Below are 20,126 nucleotides of genomic sequence, written 5' to 3'. Positions count from 1 at the left end.
TTTTACCTCTCTCTGAATCAAAATCATGAAGACAATTTGACAATTTGAATAAATATACTTTTCTTTCTACTTTCCATAATCACCTCAGCATAATATTTAGAATAAGACTAGGTGTCTGTGAAAGACAGAGCCTGCATAATAACATAATTCCTATCAAGTTAGATGCAGCAGCTATCAGATCATGTTTAAATTATAGTGTGTCAAATTTAAATATATTGAAATAATTGCCTTATTTAATTAATATCCTTGTACAGTTTCCAATCTGATCTTTTACCTGAAAAGGACTAATGAACAAACTTTTTCCAGTAAATCTCTAGATCATAGCTCGAGTGTTTGTAGGCCAAACCATCTCTTCACAGAAGCTAAACTCTACCTTTCCAAAGCAGCAACACACAATACAGAACAACTGGGTTGGGTTGTATTCTGGTAACATCCTAGAACTGCGGTTTGAGTTTGTCTTGAGGTCCAGTATTTCCCGCGCCCTAAACAAGTTGTTTGATGTCAAGGGTCAATAACTTCAATTTCTATATTTGCTTGTGTTCATTCAGATTTCTAAGAGCTGCATTATTATTAGAACATATAATTTAGGGAGTTACCAAAATACTAACTGTCGGAAATAGCGGTGACTTCCTCATTATGATACAACCAGCTGACAGCGGGTGCAGGTGAACTGCTAACTCGGCAAACCACTTCTGCATCTTCTCCTTGTTTGAATTCTTGTGGTGAAACCACTTCTCTGAAAGTGAGCTTTTCTGTACCAAGAAAGAAAAGCAAATCAGAAAAAGATCACTAACTTCTGCCAATATTCCAGATTATGTGCTCTTGATGATAGAACAAAATATTAGACAGATTAAGGACCTTATAACCTTACATCGGATCATCTAACTTTTGTATATAATAACTTCCTACCACATGAAAAAAAAGTTTTATATACTGTCAGTGCAAAAGGAATTCTTCTATGAATAGAAGTTGGCCTTAAAATTCTAATCCAAGTTGTTCTCTAAATCCCAATGGTTTTGACAATTCCATTAAAAAAAAATCCGGATTTGTGTTTGTTCCAGGGCATTTGCATTCTATTAAACTTTTCAAGTTTCTCAACTTCCATAAACAAAATAATCATCTGCCTTTCCACTTCAACTCTCTCTCTCCCCTCCATGCACTTGGTTTTTCAAAAAATGCAATCTGATGAATTTTATACACTATATTCATGTTTAATTTAGTTTCTGCCTCCACATATTGATCTGTAAGCATGAATTGAATGCTCTCTTTCATTCACCACTGAGATTTTATGACACATAATGTTTTTCATATTGCAGACATCCACCAAATTGTTGACTGATACTGCTGACATGAATATTTGATGGAAGAATCTTTATATTATTTATTCTTTTTTTGTTTGCATTGAGCCACACCAGTGGTGCTCAGGGATTACTCCTCGATCCTCACTCAGGAATAAGTCCTGGTGGTGATCCAGGAAGTGCATGAGATTCTGAGGAATGACCCTGAGTGAGCTGCCTCAAGCCAAGACCCCTATTGACTTTACAATCTTTCTGGCCCCGACATTAATATGTATTCTTGACAAGAAACAAGCAACAGGTTTTTTTGTTTTTTTTTTAATTTATTTATTAGTGAGTCACAGTGAGGGTACAATTACAGATTTATACATTTTCGTGCTCATGTTTCCCTCATACAAAGTTCGAGAACCCATCCCTTCACCAGTGCCCATTCTCCACCACAAATAAACCCAGCATCCCTCCCACCCTCCCCAATCCTAACTCCCCCCACCCCACCTGCCACTGTGGCACGGTATTCCCTTTCATTCTCTCTCTCTAATTAGGTGTTGTGGTTTGCAATAAAGGTGTTCAGTGGCCATTGTGTTCAGTCTCTACTCTACATTCAGCATGACAAGCAACAGTTTTATCTTCAAAAAATAGTGGGGTTTTACTTTATATATAATTTAAAGAGAATCTTTTAAAATTCCATGATTAGGAAATGATCATTTAATCTAATATTCTATTATCTCTAGAATTGATTATGTGTAGGGATTATATTGATCGTAAAATCATCTATCTTTAAGGAACAGATAAACTAATAGAGGACAATGAGCCATGAAGAGGGTGACAATGTACCAACTAATTTTCCCAGTTATCAAAAAGGATGGTTTATTCTGGTGATTTAATTATTTTGGGTGATTTAATTATTTTCAATTTTGGTTCTAGGCTTCCTATCCTATTTATTAAATTATATTTTAAAATTCAGTGGTTTTAGTAATTATTGATCTAAAATGTTTTAAAAATATTTTTTCACTGACAGTAACTAGTAGCTCTGTACGTAGGTTCTGTTCCTTAGAGGTGACGGTTTGGTAACCGTGTGGTGCCAAGTATTGAACCCTGGGCCTCTCGTATGAAAATCATGTGCTTTAGCTGTTGAGCTATTTTCCTGGCCCAAATTTTCTTGAATTTGTGTAAGAAACATTTCAACCAAAGACAAAAAATCACTTACGATAAATTTCCAAAACAACTGTAGCTTCTTGTGTCTGGCCGTTTGCATCTGTTGCTTGACAACGATAAATCCCTGCATCTTCTATATTTGCATTGTAGATGGTTAGTCGTGACCTCACACCTTCCTTCTGCACGACTACCCGCTGCGTTGAAATTATCTTCTCTCTTTGAGGATTGTACCAATCTATACTCTCAGGTTCTCCAATAGCTGCAAAGTGTCACGGAAAACGTATGTCTGAAAATATGTTCGAAGTATTTTGATGTACACATTTACTATTATGCAACAACATTTAACAATTCAGAAACAAATGTAAATAAGGAGATTTGGAACTCAAAATCTCGCAAAATTGAAAGTAAACACAAATGTCGACACACATGTTCATCCTATTTATTCAACATAAAGGACTCAATCCCATGCGAGAAAGCAAAATCTGAAACTCGATAGGAAATTTCCACATGGTTTTTAAGCCCTGTTATAATTTTTGTATGAACATCAACTGATTATCACTATGCATAAGTATTAAAATTGCATAGGATATTCAGTTAGATATGAATTCTACTCTAGTAGATGTATATGAACAGACAGATGATATACAAATCCAATTATATGTGCTCATTTGCTAGATTCAGAAAAGCATGATTTTTCATAAATCTTATAAAATGTGGTTTAGAGTTTTTTAAAAATATCAGTCATATTAATATAGATATTACCATAGTAGAAAGTACTTCCAAGTACTCTAATTTCCTTGAGCTTCTCATGTTTTTATTTTAAGCTTATTGTTTCACTACTACATTTAGCATATATAAGGTCTCTTCCTAATAATACTACAACTTGCTGTATGATATTTCAGAGGGATGTCATTATGAGCAGTGCTTGGCGTTGTTCAGGCCTTAAATATGGTTTCCACTCAATGACCAATGACCATGTGTGCTTCAGAAATCACACCTGGGTAAACTATATGTAAGGTAAGCATGCTACTTCCATACTTCCAATTCCCTCTTTGGCACCATAAGTATATATGTATATATATATATATATATGTATATGTATACATACATGTATATATAAACATGTATACATTCTTTTTTCATTTTATTGAATCACTCTTGTACTAGAGCGATAGCACAGTGGGTAGAGTTTTAGCCTTGCATGCGTTCAACCCATGTTCAATTCCTCCTTCGCTCTCAGAGAGCCTGGCAAGCTACTGAGAGTAGCATGCTACCCATGGCATATTTGATATGCCAAAAACAGTAACAAATATCACAGTGGAGACATTACTGGTGCCTGCTTGAGCAAATTGAGGAACAACGGGATGACAGTGACAGTGACAATGAATCACTGTGAGATATAGTCACAAGCTTTCTTGTTTGAGTTACAATCACAAAATGATTAAATACCCATCCCTCCACCTCTTACAAAACAAAGTTCAAACTCGGTTTCAATAAACTGTTAACTTGTAGTTTAAACTATACTTTAATGTAACTTAATGTAATCATAGAAATGTAATTTATCCAAATTCTACCAAAAATGCCATTTTATTTTCAAAATCACTGAAGATGAGACAGAAGACAGCATAGTTAGGGCATATGCCTGTCATGTGCTCAACCTGGGTTGGAAGCCAAGCACCATCTGCAGTGATGCATCAATAGGGACCACCTGGGGACCACAAGTACTGCTGAGTATGTCCCTGAGAAGTACCTGGCACTCTTGGAGTGGGCTGGAGGTATCTAGCATCTCAGGGTCCAAGAGGGACACACTTGGGTCCTTGCATTGAACAACCAATCATTGTGATTGAGATCATTAGTGAAGCCCCCAAAGTTCCCAAAACCCTTTTTTTGAAGACCCTCATTCAAACTAATCATCAAAAACTGTTACATTATTTACTGATAACACAGCTAAACTGCATATTTACATTTACTTGGTTGTTTTTGTTTTTGATGTGGGGGCTTACTGAGTATATCTGAGAAACTATTATCAGTTCTGTGCTCGGAAGTCATTCTGGGCAGTGCTCAGGGGAGCCAGGAAGTGCTGGCATTGAACAGAGCCCTCTACATGCAAAGCACGCACTTATCCCATTAAGCATCTCTCCAGCCTTGTGTTTGTCCATTTGATATAACACGATGATATGACTTGGAAACAATGACCTGATTATCAACCAAAGCTTGTTGGCATTCATAATGCTAAGTGTCTGATTTTAAATATGTTGGCATACAAAACTATGCATCAATAGGAATTTCAAGCATTAAAAAGAACAAAATAATAAGAAAGTAACCTCAAATTTTACATAGGATGGGATACTTTGTACATATTATCATAAATATATTTATAAACTTGCTATTTTAAATGTCTATTTTAATTTTAATAATTAAAATGATTATATTCCAAAGTCTAATTTTATAAAAAAAATATCAAAAGTGCTTATTTTTATTCATTTCAGCATTCGTATGCATAATTAGGAAGAAATACATCTAAACTCTTTTAAAAAGTAATTTTGGAGATAGTGAATATTTTTTAAATGTAGGTGTGCATAATATAATTAATCAAAATAGAAGTAAAATTTGTTCATTTGTGAGTTTGATATAGTATGCTGAATTAGAATTTGATGCTTGAGTCAGTGTATTCTGAAAGAATTTTGTATTTGCAAATAATCAGACTGAATAATAATCATATATATGATATACATAGGTGTCATACTGTAGAAGTTTTAGTAGTCACAGAAATCACACAAAATCTCATGATAAAAAAACTAATTTCCTACAAATGTTTTTAAATATTTTATTTACTTATTCCTAAAATTTTCACCCAAGTATAATTCGAATGTAATTTCCATCTCTAATTTGCCTTTTACATATTTATAATATTTAATTCATTCTAATATTAACATTTACATATGAATTATATTTAAATTTGTTAAAATATTTTAGCATACATTACATTTGACAAGTTATATTAAACTTAAATTATCTAGTTTTAAAATATCATTAATTCAAAATTAACAGCTATAGAATGCATAGAGATCAATATAAAGACATGATGGTTAAAACTTTTTCAATCACTATGAACAAAATAATATGTGATTTTAAATTTAGAGCATTGGATTTTAGCTGATCTAATTTATCCTACATATTTAAGTAAAATATAGAGCATGTAACACGAAACCCCTTGTAAAAAATACATACCTGTACATGTGAAGAATTTAGATTCACCCACACTTAGCTCTACTTTGCTAAGTGAAATTGTCACTTGAAGAAGAGCTGAAAAAAATATTTGAATAAAAATTAATTACACATTTAAATAGTCATTCTAAGATTTTAATAGAAATACTTAAGCATATGATATAAGCAACAATTATAATCCCTTAAAGAAATGAGAAAATTCCCTAATTTACAGGGGAATCTCTATGAAGAAATTAAAGTTATGTAAAATATCATCCAACATTGTAACTATTATATTGCTGTTATTTCATCAGTAATTAGAGAATGCATTAAATCAATAAGGAAGTGCCTTTATCAAAAAATCAACACATTCAGATTCAAGTATTCGATATTCAGAGGTTAAGTTTTTTATGTTCTATAAGCCTGGACAACAGATAAAGAAAAAAAATACCTCCCATCATTAGAAATGAATTATGAAATAAGTGTTTGATAAGAACGGGTAGGGTGTTTGCTTTGCACGCACCCAACACTGGTTCAATTCCTCAATCCCTTTCGGAGAGCCTGGCAAGCTACTGAGAGTATCCCTTCCACAGGTCAGAGCCTGGCATGCTCCCCGTGGCGTGTTTGATATGTCAAAAACAGTAACGAGTCTCACAATACAGACATTACTGGTGCCCACTCGAAAAAATTGGTGAACAATGGGATGACAGTGGTCCAGTGCTATTATATAAATTAAAATATAAAACAACTATCTTTTAACTACATGTTGAAACATTGCCTTTAAATGACCAACAGAGGCAACAGAGGGAGTAAAGAAAGATGAGTGAACTTTCATTGTCACAAATTAAATAGCTGCGGAACAACCAGAACAATAGGATAGGGGAGATGTGCAAAAGTCTGCTGTCAATTTTTAATTAAAATTGTTATATTTAAAAAAGAGACAAAATTAAAAATTATGTACGGGGATTGACGAATCAGTACAGGGGGTAAATCAGTATGCATTCTGTTGACCCCAGTTCAATTCCCCACACTTGTTTGTCCATTTGATATAACACAATGATATGATTTGGAAACAATGACCTTATTATCAGCCAAAGCTTGTTGGCATTTATAATATTAAGTGCCTGAGTTTAAATATGTTGACATGCAAAACCATGTATCAGCAGACATTTCAAGCATTAAAAAGGACAATAAATCAATTACACACTGGCAAAAGACCTTTAAAAAGGATGTGTGCCTCTCCTGATGTTCATGAGACACAGAAATTTGTTCTTAGATGTTTCATCCAGACTTCTAACGATATTCCACATTTAGGATTTGAATTTTAATCAAATCTCGATATTCATTGAGAAATTTCAGGTGATAAAGTATCACAATACAAGGTCCACAGTAGAGTAGCAGAAACAGATTTCTTTCAGAAGAACTATACCATCAGCCAATGTTATATGACATTTTATAAATATATCACTGTTTAATTGAAAACCCCATTTTGTTATAAGATTTCATAAAGAAATATTGTACTATGAGCAAGAGTCATTTGAAAGAAACAAGAGGAAAATTAGACCCATTGATTTTTTTTTAACGAATTATGTGACAGACAGATAAAACTGAGAAACTGGACCCAGACACTCTGGAAGGTTCGATGTTAAAACTTTAAATGATCATACAGAGGGAACATTGCATGAACCATTATTATGAGTAGTTATTATAAATAACAATCCTCAATAGCTATATGGAAAATTGATACAATATTAAAAAGGAGAGTCATAAAATAAGAAAAGTAGGAAAATAAGCACAATCAAGGGACGAGAGAATTTCTAAAATCTATACATGAAACAATCCTTGTGAAAATCCCACTGGTAATTGTAAGTGGATAACAGAGATTAATAGAAGTAGAATACAGATGTCAAGAAATTTGAAATTTCCCTTACAATAAGCTTGAATCTGATGTATTTTGGGGATCAAAAATTCTGTGCATGTGTTCAGTGATGTTAGATATTTGGAAAGCTTTGTGCATACCTATAAATAGTAGTAAAAGAGCCAGGTAAGAAAGGTTGCAGGAGCTTAAGGAGAACAGGAAACTGTTCTGCTTTCTTTTCTCCCTTTCTTTCTCTCTATAACAGCATCATTTTTTGAAAACAGTTTCTTTTTTTCCTGGATCTTCAGCCTATACTTTTCACAATCTAATCCTTCAGGTTCCATCATTAGCTAACTTATAATCTGACAGCATATTTTAGTTTCAAGTTTTATTTGCACAAATTGAATTGATTCCCCTTCCACCAAAAATCTTGTGTTTAACCAAGGGACTACAGCCCCCCGATGGAGCACTTGCTACAAAAATGGCATGCTGGTCACTATTAATCAATGGCTAACTCTTAGAATTACAGATTCCAAAATATCATACTATGTACAATCTTGTTCATTCCCTACAACATGCATTCACTAATTTAATTCTGTATATTTTAAGATGAGGTGGTAATATATTTGATGCTCTAATCTATTCCTTTTATAAAACATTAAAATTAATTAAGCATGGGGCTGGAGCTATAGCACAGCAGGTAGGACGTTCGCCTTGCACATGGCCGACCCAGGTTCAATTTCTCTGTTCCTCTCAGAGAGCCTGGCAAGCTACCAAGAGTATCCCACCCACACGGCAGATCCTGGCAAGGTACACATGACATATTTGATGTGCCAAAAACAGTAACAACAAGTCTCACAACGGAGACGTTACTAGGCCTGCTCAAGCAAATCGATGAGCAATGGGATGACAGTGATACAGTGATACGGTGACATTGAATTAAACGTGAATTACAAATTTGTTCATGATTAGGTTTCAGGAAAACAATGTTTCAGCAACAGTCTCGTCCCCTAGTCTCCACTTTTTTCCACCAATGCCTCATTATCCCCATCCTAGTTTCTTTCCCACCAACCCACTGGCCTCTGTCAGAGGCCATTTTAATAATTTTTGACACAGCTTTAAATAGGGATTCAAGCATAACACTTTATTACCTAATCTCTACTCAGAGGGCAGTATTTAAAACCTTCTGAAAACATCACGATATCACTGTATCACTGTCAATCCCTTTGCTCATCGATTTGCTTGAGCAAACACCAGTAACGTCTCCATTGTGAGACTTGTTGTTACTGTTTTGGGCACATCAAATACACCACGGGTAGCTTGCCAGGCTCTGCCATGTGGGCGGGATACTCTAGGTAGCTTGCCAGGCTCTCCAAGAGGGGTGGAGGAATCGAACCTGGGTGGGCAGTGTGCAAGGCAAATACCCTACCCGCTGTGCTATGGCTCCAGCCCTCCGAAAGCATACATTTCTAATATTTAGTTAATCTTACCTTCCCTAATCAAAATTCACAAAGCACCTTTGTTTGATTCACAGAATTAATTATACAACAATTGATTCAGTACAAACTTACCTTTACACTTTTTTTAACCTTTACAGGTAATTTTTGTCTCCAATTACATTTCCCAGTGCTGCACTAGGGAAGACTACAATTATTTACTGACTCACACATCCCTACCACTTTCATTTGCTCAACTTATTCCCACTGTATTACTTCTTTCTCTCATATCTCTATGTAGAAATGCTACCTCCTATCCTCAATGCACAACTAAAACATAAACTTCTCAAGGCATTCTTTGATAGTCTCAACCACGGTGTAAATAAATTTCTTCATCAATAAGCATTTTCAATTGGCAAACAACACATATATTGTTGATAATTATATTTAGTCCTTTACAAAATGAAAATGCCTAGAAAGGAAGGCTCTTCAACTTAGATTCTGCTTTCCTAATATGAACCATGAATACATAACATAATAATAAAATTTTCTGAATTATACACTTGGTATAGAACACTGACAATATTGATATAAACTTTGAAAGTAATTAAATTGAATTTAAGTATATGAAAGAAATGGACAAATATCTTCAATCTATTACTAATGAGATTTCCATCTTTGATCTTTAGAGTATATTTCTTTTCCTAAACAATGTCTATATGGAAAAGAAAACAAGAAAGAAATAGGCAATTTAAAGTAAAATACAGTTCTGAACAAGTTTGCTGACAGTTATAATAAATAACTTATCTCACTGTTGTAAAACAAACTTAAACTTAAAATTAATTACTTGGGGCTGGAGCGATAGCACAGCGGGTAGGGCGTTTGCCTTGCACACGGCCGACCCGGGTTCGAATCCCAGCATCCCATATGGTCCCCTGAGCACTGCCAGGAGTAATTCCTGAGTGTAAAATCAGGAGTAACCCCTGTGCATCGCCGGGTGTGACCCAAAAAGCAAAATAAATAAATAAATAAATAAATAAATTAATTAAATTAAATTAAATACTTAATCTGTATTAAAATACTTGATTAATTTTTTATTCAGAGAATACTATTGTTCACACATTAATCAAGACAATAGTTTTCTTGGTCATTTCAGTGATTAGTATAGTGCTATATTTCACCAACTTAAGCTTATATAAAAAATTACAATGTATTCTGGTAAAACACATTACTAAGAGGGAATATGTATATATATATAGTATATATATGTGTGTATGTACACACATATATACACATGCATATGTATATATATGCATATATGTATGCATATATATGCACACACATATATCTGGAAAACTAAAATTTAATGTTATGCATTATTATTGCTCTACTGATTAAAATCCAAAGTTTCTTGTGAACATAATGCAATCATGGCCACTTTTGGTATAAAATGTCAGAAAAAATAAAGTTATTTTCTAAAATCATTAATAAAATTATGGGAAAATAAAACAGGAATCATATTTTGATATCTCACCATTTAATCTCCCATTCACTTATAGCATTTCCATTTAGTTACACAAAATGATAGCAGATAGTAATAGCATTCATTCATTTCATTTACAATAAAAATTCTATTTGGAAAATTATCAAGAATTTCTAATAATTGTCTTAGGATTGAATTAAAAATAAAATAGCATTAATGATGCTGAAAAAGGCAAGTTTTGCTGTTTCACTCTCCTCATGTGATTTGAATAGATTAATACATTTCTGAACTATTTAAGGGTATTCTATAAGGTCAGCTTCTTTTAAGGAGAATTACTGATGAATAATATCATTCATTATAAATAAATATATAAATTATATTGTCCGTACTATAGTTGTAGTTAGGTAGTAAACAAATAAAATCTCATGACTTCAAAGTACTTTTTAATATAAGAATCTTAAGCACAGAGTAGAAAGAATAACTGTGATATAAAGATTTCTTCTGTGACTCAAGGAAATAGGTGTAATATTGATTTAAAAGGAGAGTTGGATAAATTAAAAAGTGCTAGCAAGAGCAGAAAACATTTATTACTAAGTGCATTCTGAAAACCATTCTATCACATGCTATAATATGCAAATACAAACAGCACATTTCCTAACATCAAGGGATTTACAAAAACAAGGGATTTAGAACAAAATCACCACATAAAACAATGCGTGATAAAATAAAATGATGTGCATTGATTATTTCATTGGATATGTATTGATTATTTCATTATGTAATTTATAATAGAGAATGGTCAATAAAAATACTTTTTAAAAATAACATAATAACTCCTGAAATAAAAGGGAAGAAATAGTGACCACATTACAGGTAAGGATATTAATATAAATGAAGTTGATGTCATTGGAATATTGGTAAATACCTTATTGGGAATTAGTGTTTTTTGACGGAAAGATTGGCAGAGTGTTTGGCTTAAACCTGCTGGTGCTCAGGGCTTATTTCCAGCTATGATTTTCAGGATCACTCTTGGTAGTGTATAGAAAACCTTACACAGTGCTGAGGACCAAAAATGTGTTGAGGTCATACACACAAGGGCCTCAAACCCTGAGAACTCTACTACCTCAAAATTAATTTTTTTTGTGGACTCTAGAGACACCCAAAACAATCTGAGATGTTTGTACCAGCTGCTTTATTGTTTAGCTACTTAAAATAGAAGCTAAGATAGCATTATTTAAAAAAGATTAAAAAAGATTAGTCCCAAGATTGGATAAAAGGAGGTGAAGGGAGATTCCTGTAACTTTTCAGTATCTGTATTGCAAACCTCAATGACCAAAATGAATAGAGAGGAGTGAGAGAAAGAGAGAAAGAGGAGAGAAGAAAGAAGAGAGTGAGAAGAATTGTAGAGCAGAGAAAGAGAGAGAAAGGAGAGAGAGGAGAGATAATTACTAATTATTAATCTCTCTGTCAGACAGAGGAATCAAACCTGGGTCAGCCTCATGCAAAGCAAATGCCCTACCTACTGTGCTATCACTCCAGTCAGCAAATCTATTTAATATGTACTTGTTGGGAGAAAAGCCCCTTTTGGTTTGCTTTGAAGGGCCACACTAATACCTGGGCTGGGGCTGGGTGGATGTGCCCAGATCACTCAGGGAGCCTGCTGCAATGCATACTTAGGATCGAGGGTCAATGTGACTATGGGAGAGGGTGTATCTGGCAGATGTGTGATGACAATTTAATCACTGTAATCACGCAGGAAAGATGCAAACCTAACTACAGATCTGAATGAAACATGCTTCTCTGACCACTGTGCATATGTGACTGTTCTCATTTCTCCCCTGTATGCTCAGCCTATATAAGCCATGCTGGTTGCCTAATCCAGTTGGAAGTGCTTGACAGGACCCTCGGTGTGCTTGTGTGCTCATTTATCGGTTGTTGAGGCTGTGGCATAGGAACTTGCTCTTTTTCCCGGACCCCTGTCTTTGCAGGGAGGGTAGCTCAGCCTAGCTCAAGGTCCTGAGTGGTGGCCTCTTGCTGGACGAGCGAGAGCACCGAAGAGAGGCCAGGAGAAGAGCCCAACATGTATTATCTTATTTAAAATTATTTCTCTCAAAATCGGCATACCAAAGATAATTCTCAACATAATTTTCTATCATATCTAATTTTTATTCTCTATATTAATCTGTGTTAGCATTATCTCTTGAGTCCTTTTGCCTGAAATAAATTGGAAAGATTCAAGACTTTAACTGTTAGGGCTGGAGCAATAGCACAGCATGTAAGGCGTTTGTCTTGCACACACGGCCTACACGGGTTCGATTCCCAGCATCCCATATGGTCCCCTGAGCACCGCCAGGGGTCACTCCTGAGTGCAGAGCCAGGAGTGACCCCTGTGCATCGTCAGGTGTGACCCAAAAAACAAACAGACAAACAAAAAAAACAAAAAAACTTTAACCGCATTCTTTCTCAAATATGAGGCATATGGAATTTAACTTACTCTTCCTTCTGATATCGATCAAATTTTAGCTTTTTATAATCTTTGACTTAGTTATATTTCTCTTCATTGCTAGCTAGGTCTGATGAGTGACTGGTAAAATCAAACAAGGATGGGTATTGAACTTATCAGAAACCCTTGAGGGAAAGTATGAGTTTGTCTAAGTGGGTGTCTCAATATAGCCTGAACATGGATATAATTTGAGCATGGATCCTGCATTTTAAGGAGATTCCAAGTACTATGGTCAGTTGCACAGAAATTTGAATACATTCCCAAACCATGGAACTCAATTAGTAAACCCTTCTGTTAATGCAAAACCTCAGATCACATCTCACTTTACTTTTGTTTAAGAAGAACTCCCCTCAATCCCGTTGTACATCAAAATGCTATTAGCACCATGCTTGATTGAAAATACAAAAATATATACCACTCTGCAGGACAAATATGTTCCATATTCTGTATAGATTGGCTGGAGTGATAGTACAGCAGGCGTTTGCCTTGCATGCATCCAACCCAGGTTCGATTCCTCCATCCCTCTCAGAGAGCCCAGCATATTCCAAGAGTATTCTGCCCACAAGGCAGAGTCTGACAAGCCACCTGTGGTGTATTCGATATGCCAAAAACAGTAACAGCGAGTCTCACAATGGAGACATTATTCATGCTTGCTCGAGCAAATCGATGAACAACAGGATGACAGTGCTACAGTGCTATTGTGTATAGATTAAAAACCAAATTACTTCACACCTGACATGTAATATCTTTTGCCATCTTACCATGACCTGACATTATTCAATTGTGTTTCCTATGAATTTTCAAGCATAAGAGAAAAATTAAATCAAAATAAAACACATTGATTTACTGTTAAAAATGTTGCAAATAGACTCCTCTTTCTTTATCTCTGTTTATTCTTCACCTTTCCTCCTTTTCCTCACGTAAGGACATGCCTGACCATACCTTTTCAAGGTTTTTTTTATTATTATTTTTCTTTAAGTGAAGCAAAATATTTTTTTTTCTTTTTGGGTCACACCTGGCAATGCACAGGGTTTACTCCTGGCTCTGCACTCAGGAATCACTCCTGGCGGTGCTCAGGGAACCATATGGGATGCTGGGAATCGAACCCGGGTCAACTGTGTGCAAGGCAAACGCCCTACCGCTGTGCTATCGCTCCAGCCCCAATCAAAATAGTTTTCGTTGAAAGAAATTTGAAGAGATGTATGCAGGGAGAAAGAGAGACAGAGATGTGTGTTGGAGAGATAACATGGGTTTCACAGGAGGGGGAGGGGGTAGAGAATGGCTTCTGGAAAATTATATATGATTATTTATTTCTTTAAACTGTCACAGTCTGGAATTCACTGCACAGATTAAAATTAACCTGATTATTGTTATGAGAAAAGCCTTGCCACCTTGATAGTCCTTTGTATTCTTATCCTGACCTTTAGACTCCCTTTAGCTTGTCCCTTGTGCAGTCCCAACCTTCTCTGAATGGGATCTCTTTGATTTCTAAATCTGGCTGGGGCCTCAGATTCTCCATCAACAAAGAGCATAGATTTGCCTCTCAAAAGGGTGAGTTCTCCAGGCCTCTGGGCTAATGGAGGACTAGGCAATTTCTTCTGTTCTGTTTCACAAAAGTTTTTTGCACCTTCCAGCATAAAATGGTATGCTTATTTTATTTTCAACCCTGTATGCTGTTAGTAACACTTAAGAGATTGCATTAAAACATGTTCATAAGAATCATTTAAAATAAAAATACATTAGGGTCATAGTGATAGTACCATGGGTAGGGTGTTTGCCTTGCACATGGCCTACTGGGATTCAACATCTGGTATCTCCTATGGTCCCCTGAGCACTGTTAGTGTTAATTACTCAGTGCAGAGCCAGGATTAACTCCCAAAAGAAAAAATGAATAAATAAATAAAACACCCATGTGTATTTTAACACAGAGGGATTATATTGTTTGTAAATTCTTTTTGTGAGATTTTATTTATAAATAATAAACATTAAGAATGGCTGTTTTGAGATTTGGTATTTTTTTTTTAACTTTTTAAATGAATGGCTGAGATAAACCCTTACAAAGCTATTCATGATTAGATTTCAGTCATACAGTATCCCAACACCCATCCCTCCACCAGTATTCATTCCCCGGCACCAGTATAGAAGGAATTCTATTTTTTTTTTTTTTTTTGCTATTTTGGGTCACACCCGGAGATGCACAGGGGTCACTCCTGGCTTTGGCTCTGCACTCAGGAATCACCCGTGGCAGTGTTCAGGGATGTTGGGAATATGGGATGCTGGGAATCGAACCCAGGTCGGCCCCGTGCAGGCAAACGCCCTACCCACTGAGCTATTGCTCCAGCGCCTGTATTAATTCTTATTAGCAACTAACATATTCAGTTTTACTTAGAGCCAGTTTCTCCATGGGGTTATGCACTCTTGAAAAAGTAAGCACGAAGTATTTATCTTACTCTTTTTACTCATTTAATTTCCAAAATTGAGGTCTATATTCACTTTGATTCTCTGTGGATCATATTTACAAACCTTTACTTTTGATAAACCTATAAAAATTTCCATTGGTTTTATTAGAGGTAGGAATGATCTGGGCATAAATTTTTGCTACCATGTCCTTGTTTGTGTATGTATTTCATTTCAAGCATTTCCTATGTAAATATACCATGTAAAAAATATCACCGAAATGACTGATACTCAAAAACTGATATATGAGACAAACAAATGAAAAGAAATGGCAAATCAATTTTAAGAAAAAAAAATAGAACTGGAAGTGATGATGGAAATGTTATAAGGAAATGCCAAAATGATTAGATCAAAAAGACCATATTTTATGAGTATTAAACTCTCATTTGTCATAAAGCCACAGCACTGAGCAAAAATCAATAATACATATATTGAAAATCCCCCATATGTCAAGCTTGTAAAGACGTGGGTTTAACAAGAAATTAGAACAAACCTGTTAGATTACAAGTGAAATATGTGTAAAAATAAAGCCAATGCTAATTCAATTTTGTTGTTGTTTTTGCTTATAAACAGACAAAAGTATTGTTTCCAGTGACTGGAGAGAGAGTGTAGGGGCTTAGATACTTGTCTTTTTGCAGCCAACCTGGCTTGATTCCCAACATTGCTCTTTCTTTGAGCATGAGGACAATCCCCAAGCACATAGGCAGGAATAGACCCTGAGAACTGCCAGAAGTTGCTCCCAACTCTTCTATTTTTTGTGAATACAAATACAGTTTTTAAAATACATACTTGATAATACACCTTTAAAAATCAGATAGCACAATCAGTTTGAGATAGACACATTTGAGTTGCACAAAAGTCACAACATGGATGTTTAATAAAAGTAAGGTAAAACATATACTTCTTAATCAGGATGCATTAAAAAAATCTCTCTATATAAGTTTACTATTTTTGTGGGGGCGGGGTTGAATCACACTTAGCAGGGTCAGGCTCAGGTAAAACCCTTGGCTCCAAGGTCATGGCAACATGCAGGGAACCATATGTAGTGTCATGATTATACATGGGTAGCAACATGCAGAACAAGTTCTTTCAACATTATACTATCTCTCCAGACCCCATTTAGATTTCAAGTCCATCTTCTACTTATATAGCTTAGTGAAAATAAATGTGAAAACATCTCGTTACAACAATAAGGAAGGTGAGGAGTGCTATCTTGGAAATGAGTAAAATATTTTGTGGTTTCAAGGGAGTTATGCCTAAAGTCCATTAGAGGGCCAGGCCAGATACCACATCACTTATTCTGAGCTTGACATTTAATTAAAATGGAAATATTGATAAGAGACAGCTAAGTCCAAATTCAACATCCTACCCGAGTTTATTTCAACAGACACCACTTAGACATTAATGTTATTAGTAATCCTGATGAGACCAGAATAGAAAATCATATGACATTTTGGGTCACTGCTAATACTATGGAGCAATAAATTAAATTTATTTTCATATATTTCAAAAGAACCGTGTTTACACTGGGCTAATTCTTCTAAGATTCCAGATGTTAATGTTAATGCCCTGTCTAGTCCAAGTCTGTGAAGTTCTATCCAGATTAGGTTAGCATAAATTTTATTCATAAGGCACCAATATCAAAAAATCAAACACTGCTGAAGTAATTCAACTAGAATGTTTTGCCTTTCATCCTTTCATGGCAGACATTATATGACAAGCTATTCAGCAATTCTAAAGCTTACTAGTATACTTTAAAATACATTGTCAGAAAAAATGAAAGCTGAGCATATACCAACTTCATAATCTTGACTATAGAACCATTCATTGAATTATGTTGACTGGAAAACTAAAATTGTCTAGTCTTGCCTATTGATATAGGTAAATATATATGTATATGTATATACACACACATATATATATATGGGCTGTTGTGTTTGTATATTTATACCTGTATAAATATATCCAAGCTATTGACATATTTAAAAATAATAGATATTCACCCAGTCATCTGTTCTCAGGCACTTGGGTTTTTTCCAGATTCTGGCTATTGTAAACAGTGTTGCGATGAACATATAAGTGCAGATGTCATTTCACCTATACTTTTTTGCTTCTCCAGGATATATTCCCAGCAGTGGTATTGCTGGGTCAAATATGAGCTCAGAGGTGGGGGGGAGGGGGGAGGGGAGGGAGGGATTGGGGGGTGGGAGAGATACTGGGTTCATTGGTGGTAGAGACTGGACACTGGTGGAGGGATGGGTTCTCGGACATTGTATGAGGGAAACACAAGCACGAAATATGTAAATCTGTAATTGTATCCTCATGGGGATTCACTAATTAAAAAATAAATTAATTTAAAAAAATGGAAGGGGCACCTGAAAAAAAAAATAATAGACATTTAAGGGTTCACATTCAGGGTACTCAAATTTGGTGAGGCATTAAAATACTTTAAGTTTTACCCTAATTAATAATGTGTCTTTTTCAGAGTTAAGAACAGAAATGTACATATATTTTATATTATGCATATAATATAGTCTTGCATTTTATTTTGGACCAAGAACTAGTGGTGCTCAAAACTTACTCCAGGCCCTGTGCCCTGTGCTCAGGGGTCACTCTTGGCAGTACTCAAGGAACCACCTTGTAGTGTGGGGGAAAAAATCCAGTCTGGCTTTATGCAAGCAAGTAATCTATGAACTTCATAATCTCTTCCACCCCAGGGGACTGAAAGGGTATTCAGTTAGAAGCACTGCACTGAGAGAAAAAATGAAAGGTCTGGACTTTAATGTGAGAATATACTAAATTTCTCTGCTCAGAATAAATCATAAATGTATTATATCATGATCTCTTATGTCATAGAAATAAAAATATCTCAGAATATAAGTGCCGTAAATATACAATTTTGGAAGTATATTTCAAGGTACGAGTAACACCAACTTTGACTTTTTAGTAGTATGTGGCTACAATAGTTACCAGAATTAAGTAGATATTTTTTATATGTATATGTAATATTTTGTTAATTAATTTAGGGTTCAACCTCTAGTCATGTCAGATAAACAGTGTAGATTTGTTTGAGAATAAAAACCATTATTATTTTTACAGAATCACAGGACAACTATTTAATGAGGCCAAAAATCTCCACTTTCCTAGGTAACCTATTGGCATGCTTTAAGATGTCAAGAGTAGTTGTATTTCTTAGACCACCAAGTCAACTCTAAAATGCATTTATACCATAGCTACTTGCATTTATAGCTGATATAAATCTCATTAGTTACGGAAAAATGTTTATTTCAAAATTAATTATTTAGAGGCTAGAGCAATAGTATAGGGGTTAGTGCGTTTGCCTTGCACATGGCTGACCCAGGTTCAATCCCTAGAGTTCCAAATGTTCCCCCCAAGCACCGCCAGGAGGAATTCCTGAGTGCACAGCACAATAATAATCCCTGAGCAACACTGAGTGTGACCCAAAAAGCCAAATATATTTATATGTATAGTTATTTAATTGTACTCTCAGACAGAAAGAAAATTAGACAAATATTTTTTAAGGACACACAACTTAGATCAGATGGTTAAATATAGAAAAACATACTTGTAGTTCTCTTGAAGTAACAGGAGCATCTCAAATATTAGAGGTTTATAGCCCAACAGTAGTGCTTATACGATCTTGAATCTTGAAAGCTTCAGATGAGAGATGAAAGAACACAAGATTCAGATTTAACTGTTTTAACAGTCCCCATGATGGCCGAGGTAGATCTGCACTCAGATCACTCATTCAGAGTTTGGCTGGTCCAAGAATTTAAGTGAAGGACCATGACCGTGCATTTAACCGGAGAGTCAAGTTGACACTGGAGAAATCCCTTCTGCATTGGGAGAGGCCATCTGCATTCTTTACTCCCATGGATCTGAGTGAATCAGAAGACAGATGAGAGCGAGGGCGATGACAAGACTTGTGCTTATAGAGGATGGATTCTGAGTTTGGGCTGAGATATTAGTGAAAATTTTCCACAGGTGGAGGGGGAGATGGTAAGCAGAAAAACTGGCACTCGCAATTTTGTGCAACTCTGCATGTGAATCCTGAGTAGCATCATCACAACTGGTAATTGTACATCAAACTCAGGCAGCAGTGAGGCCAGCAGGCACAGAGGACTAAAAAGGAGCCAGGTCAGGGTTTTCACACTTTCCTCAACTCCAATGTAGAGTGAGGTATGATGATCTCCTTACCAGACATAGGAATGCAGATCTGTGGAAGGTGGTGTTAAAGACTAATTTTCTTTTTGTATATGTACATTGTTAATTTAGTACATCCCATATATAATGTAGGTATAATAATAACAGGGTTATATTTGTGAACATTTTGAGTAAAGCATTTAAGCAGCATCTGACACAAATAGTTGATAATGTTAAGTGCTGTAATTTAAATTATTCTCTTTAATCATCCACAGGAGCTCAAAGACAAAGTGAATATTCTGCTTTCTTTAATCTGTGAGAATCAACTCACAACTTCACACCACTGAGTTTATACTGCCGATTATGATCCTATCTATAGTTTTCAATTGATTCTGTTTAAAAGTAAATGAGAAAGAGGACAGGAAGATGTAAAAAAATGGCTATATATCCACTAATATGTACATTAGTATATGTAATCACTCTATCACTGTCATTCCGTTGTTCATCAATTTACACGAGCGGGTGTCAGTAATGTCTCTATTCATCCCAGCCCTGAGATTTTAGCAAC

General features: G+C 35.2%; 1 protein-coding gene across 2 annotated transcripts in view; it reads right to left on the bottom strand.

Moving 5' to 3' along the window:
• NCAM2 (neural cell adhesion molecule 2) overlaps positions 1–20,126 on the bottom strand; it is a 456,616-nt gene that overhangs the window by 192,432 nt on the left and 244,058 nt on the right. For both annotated transcript variants that reach the window (XM_055125317.1, XM_004606976.2), the window contains exons 2-4: positions 5,682–5,756; positions 2,503–2,709; positions 609–752 (exon numbers count right to left, since the gene is read on the bottom strand). In XM_055125317.1, coding sequence (XP_054981292.1) covers positions 609–752; positions 2,503–2,709; positions 5,682–5,756 — 426 coding nt within the window. The remainder of the gene's footprint in view (positions 1–608; positions 753–2,502; positions 2,710–5,681; positions 5,757–20,126) is intronic.

The sequence above is a fragment of the Sorex araneus genome, chromosome 2 (genome assembly GCF_027595985.1).
Source record: "Sorex araneus isolate mSorAra2 chromosome 2, mSorAra2.pri, whole genome shotgun sequence".
In the NCBI taxonomy this organism is placed as follows: domain Eukaryota; kingdom Metazoa; phylum Chordata; class Mammalia; order Eulipotyphla; family Soricidae; genus Sorex; species Sorex araneus.
This window is presented reverse-complemented; position numbering and strand designations above follow the sequence as displayed.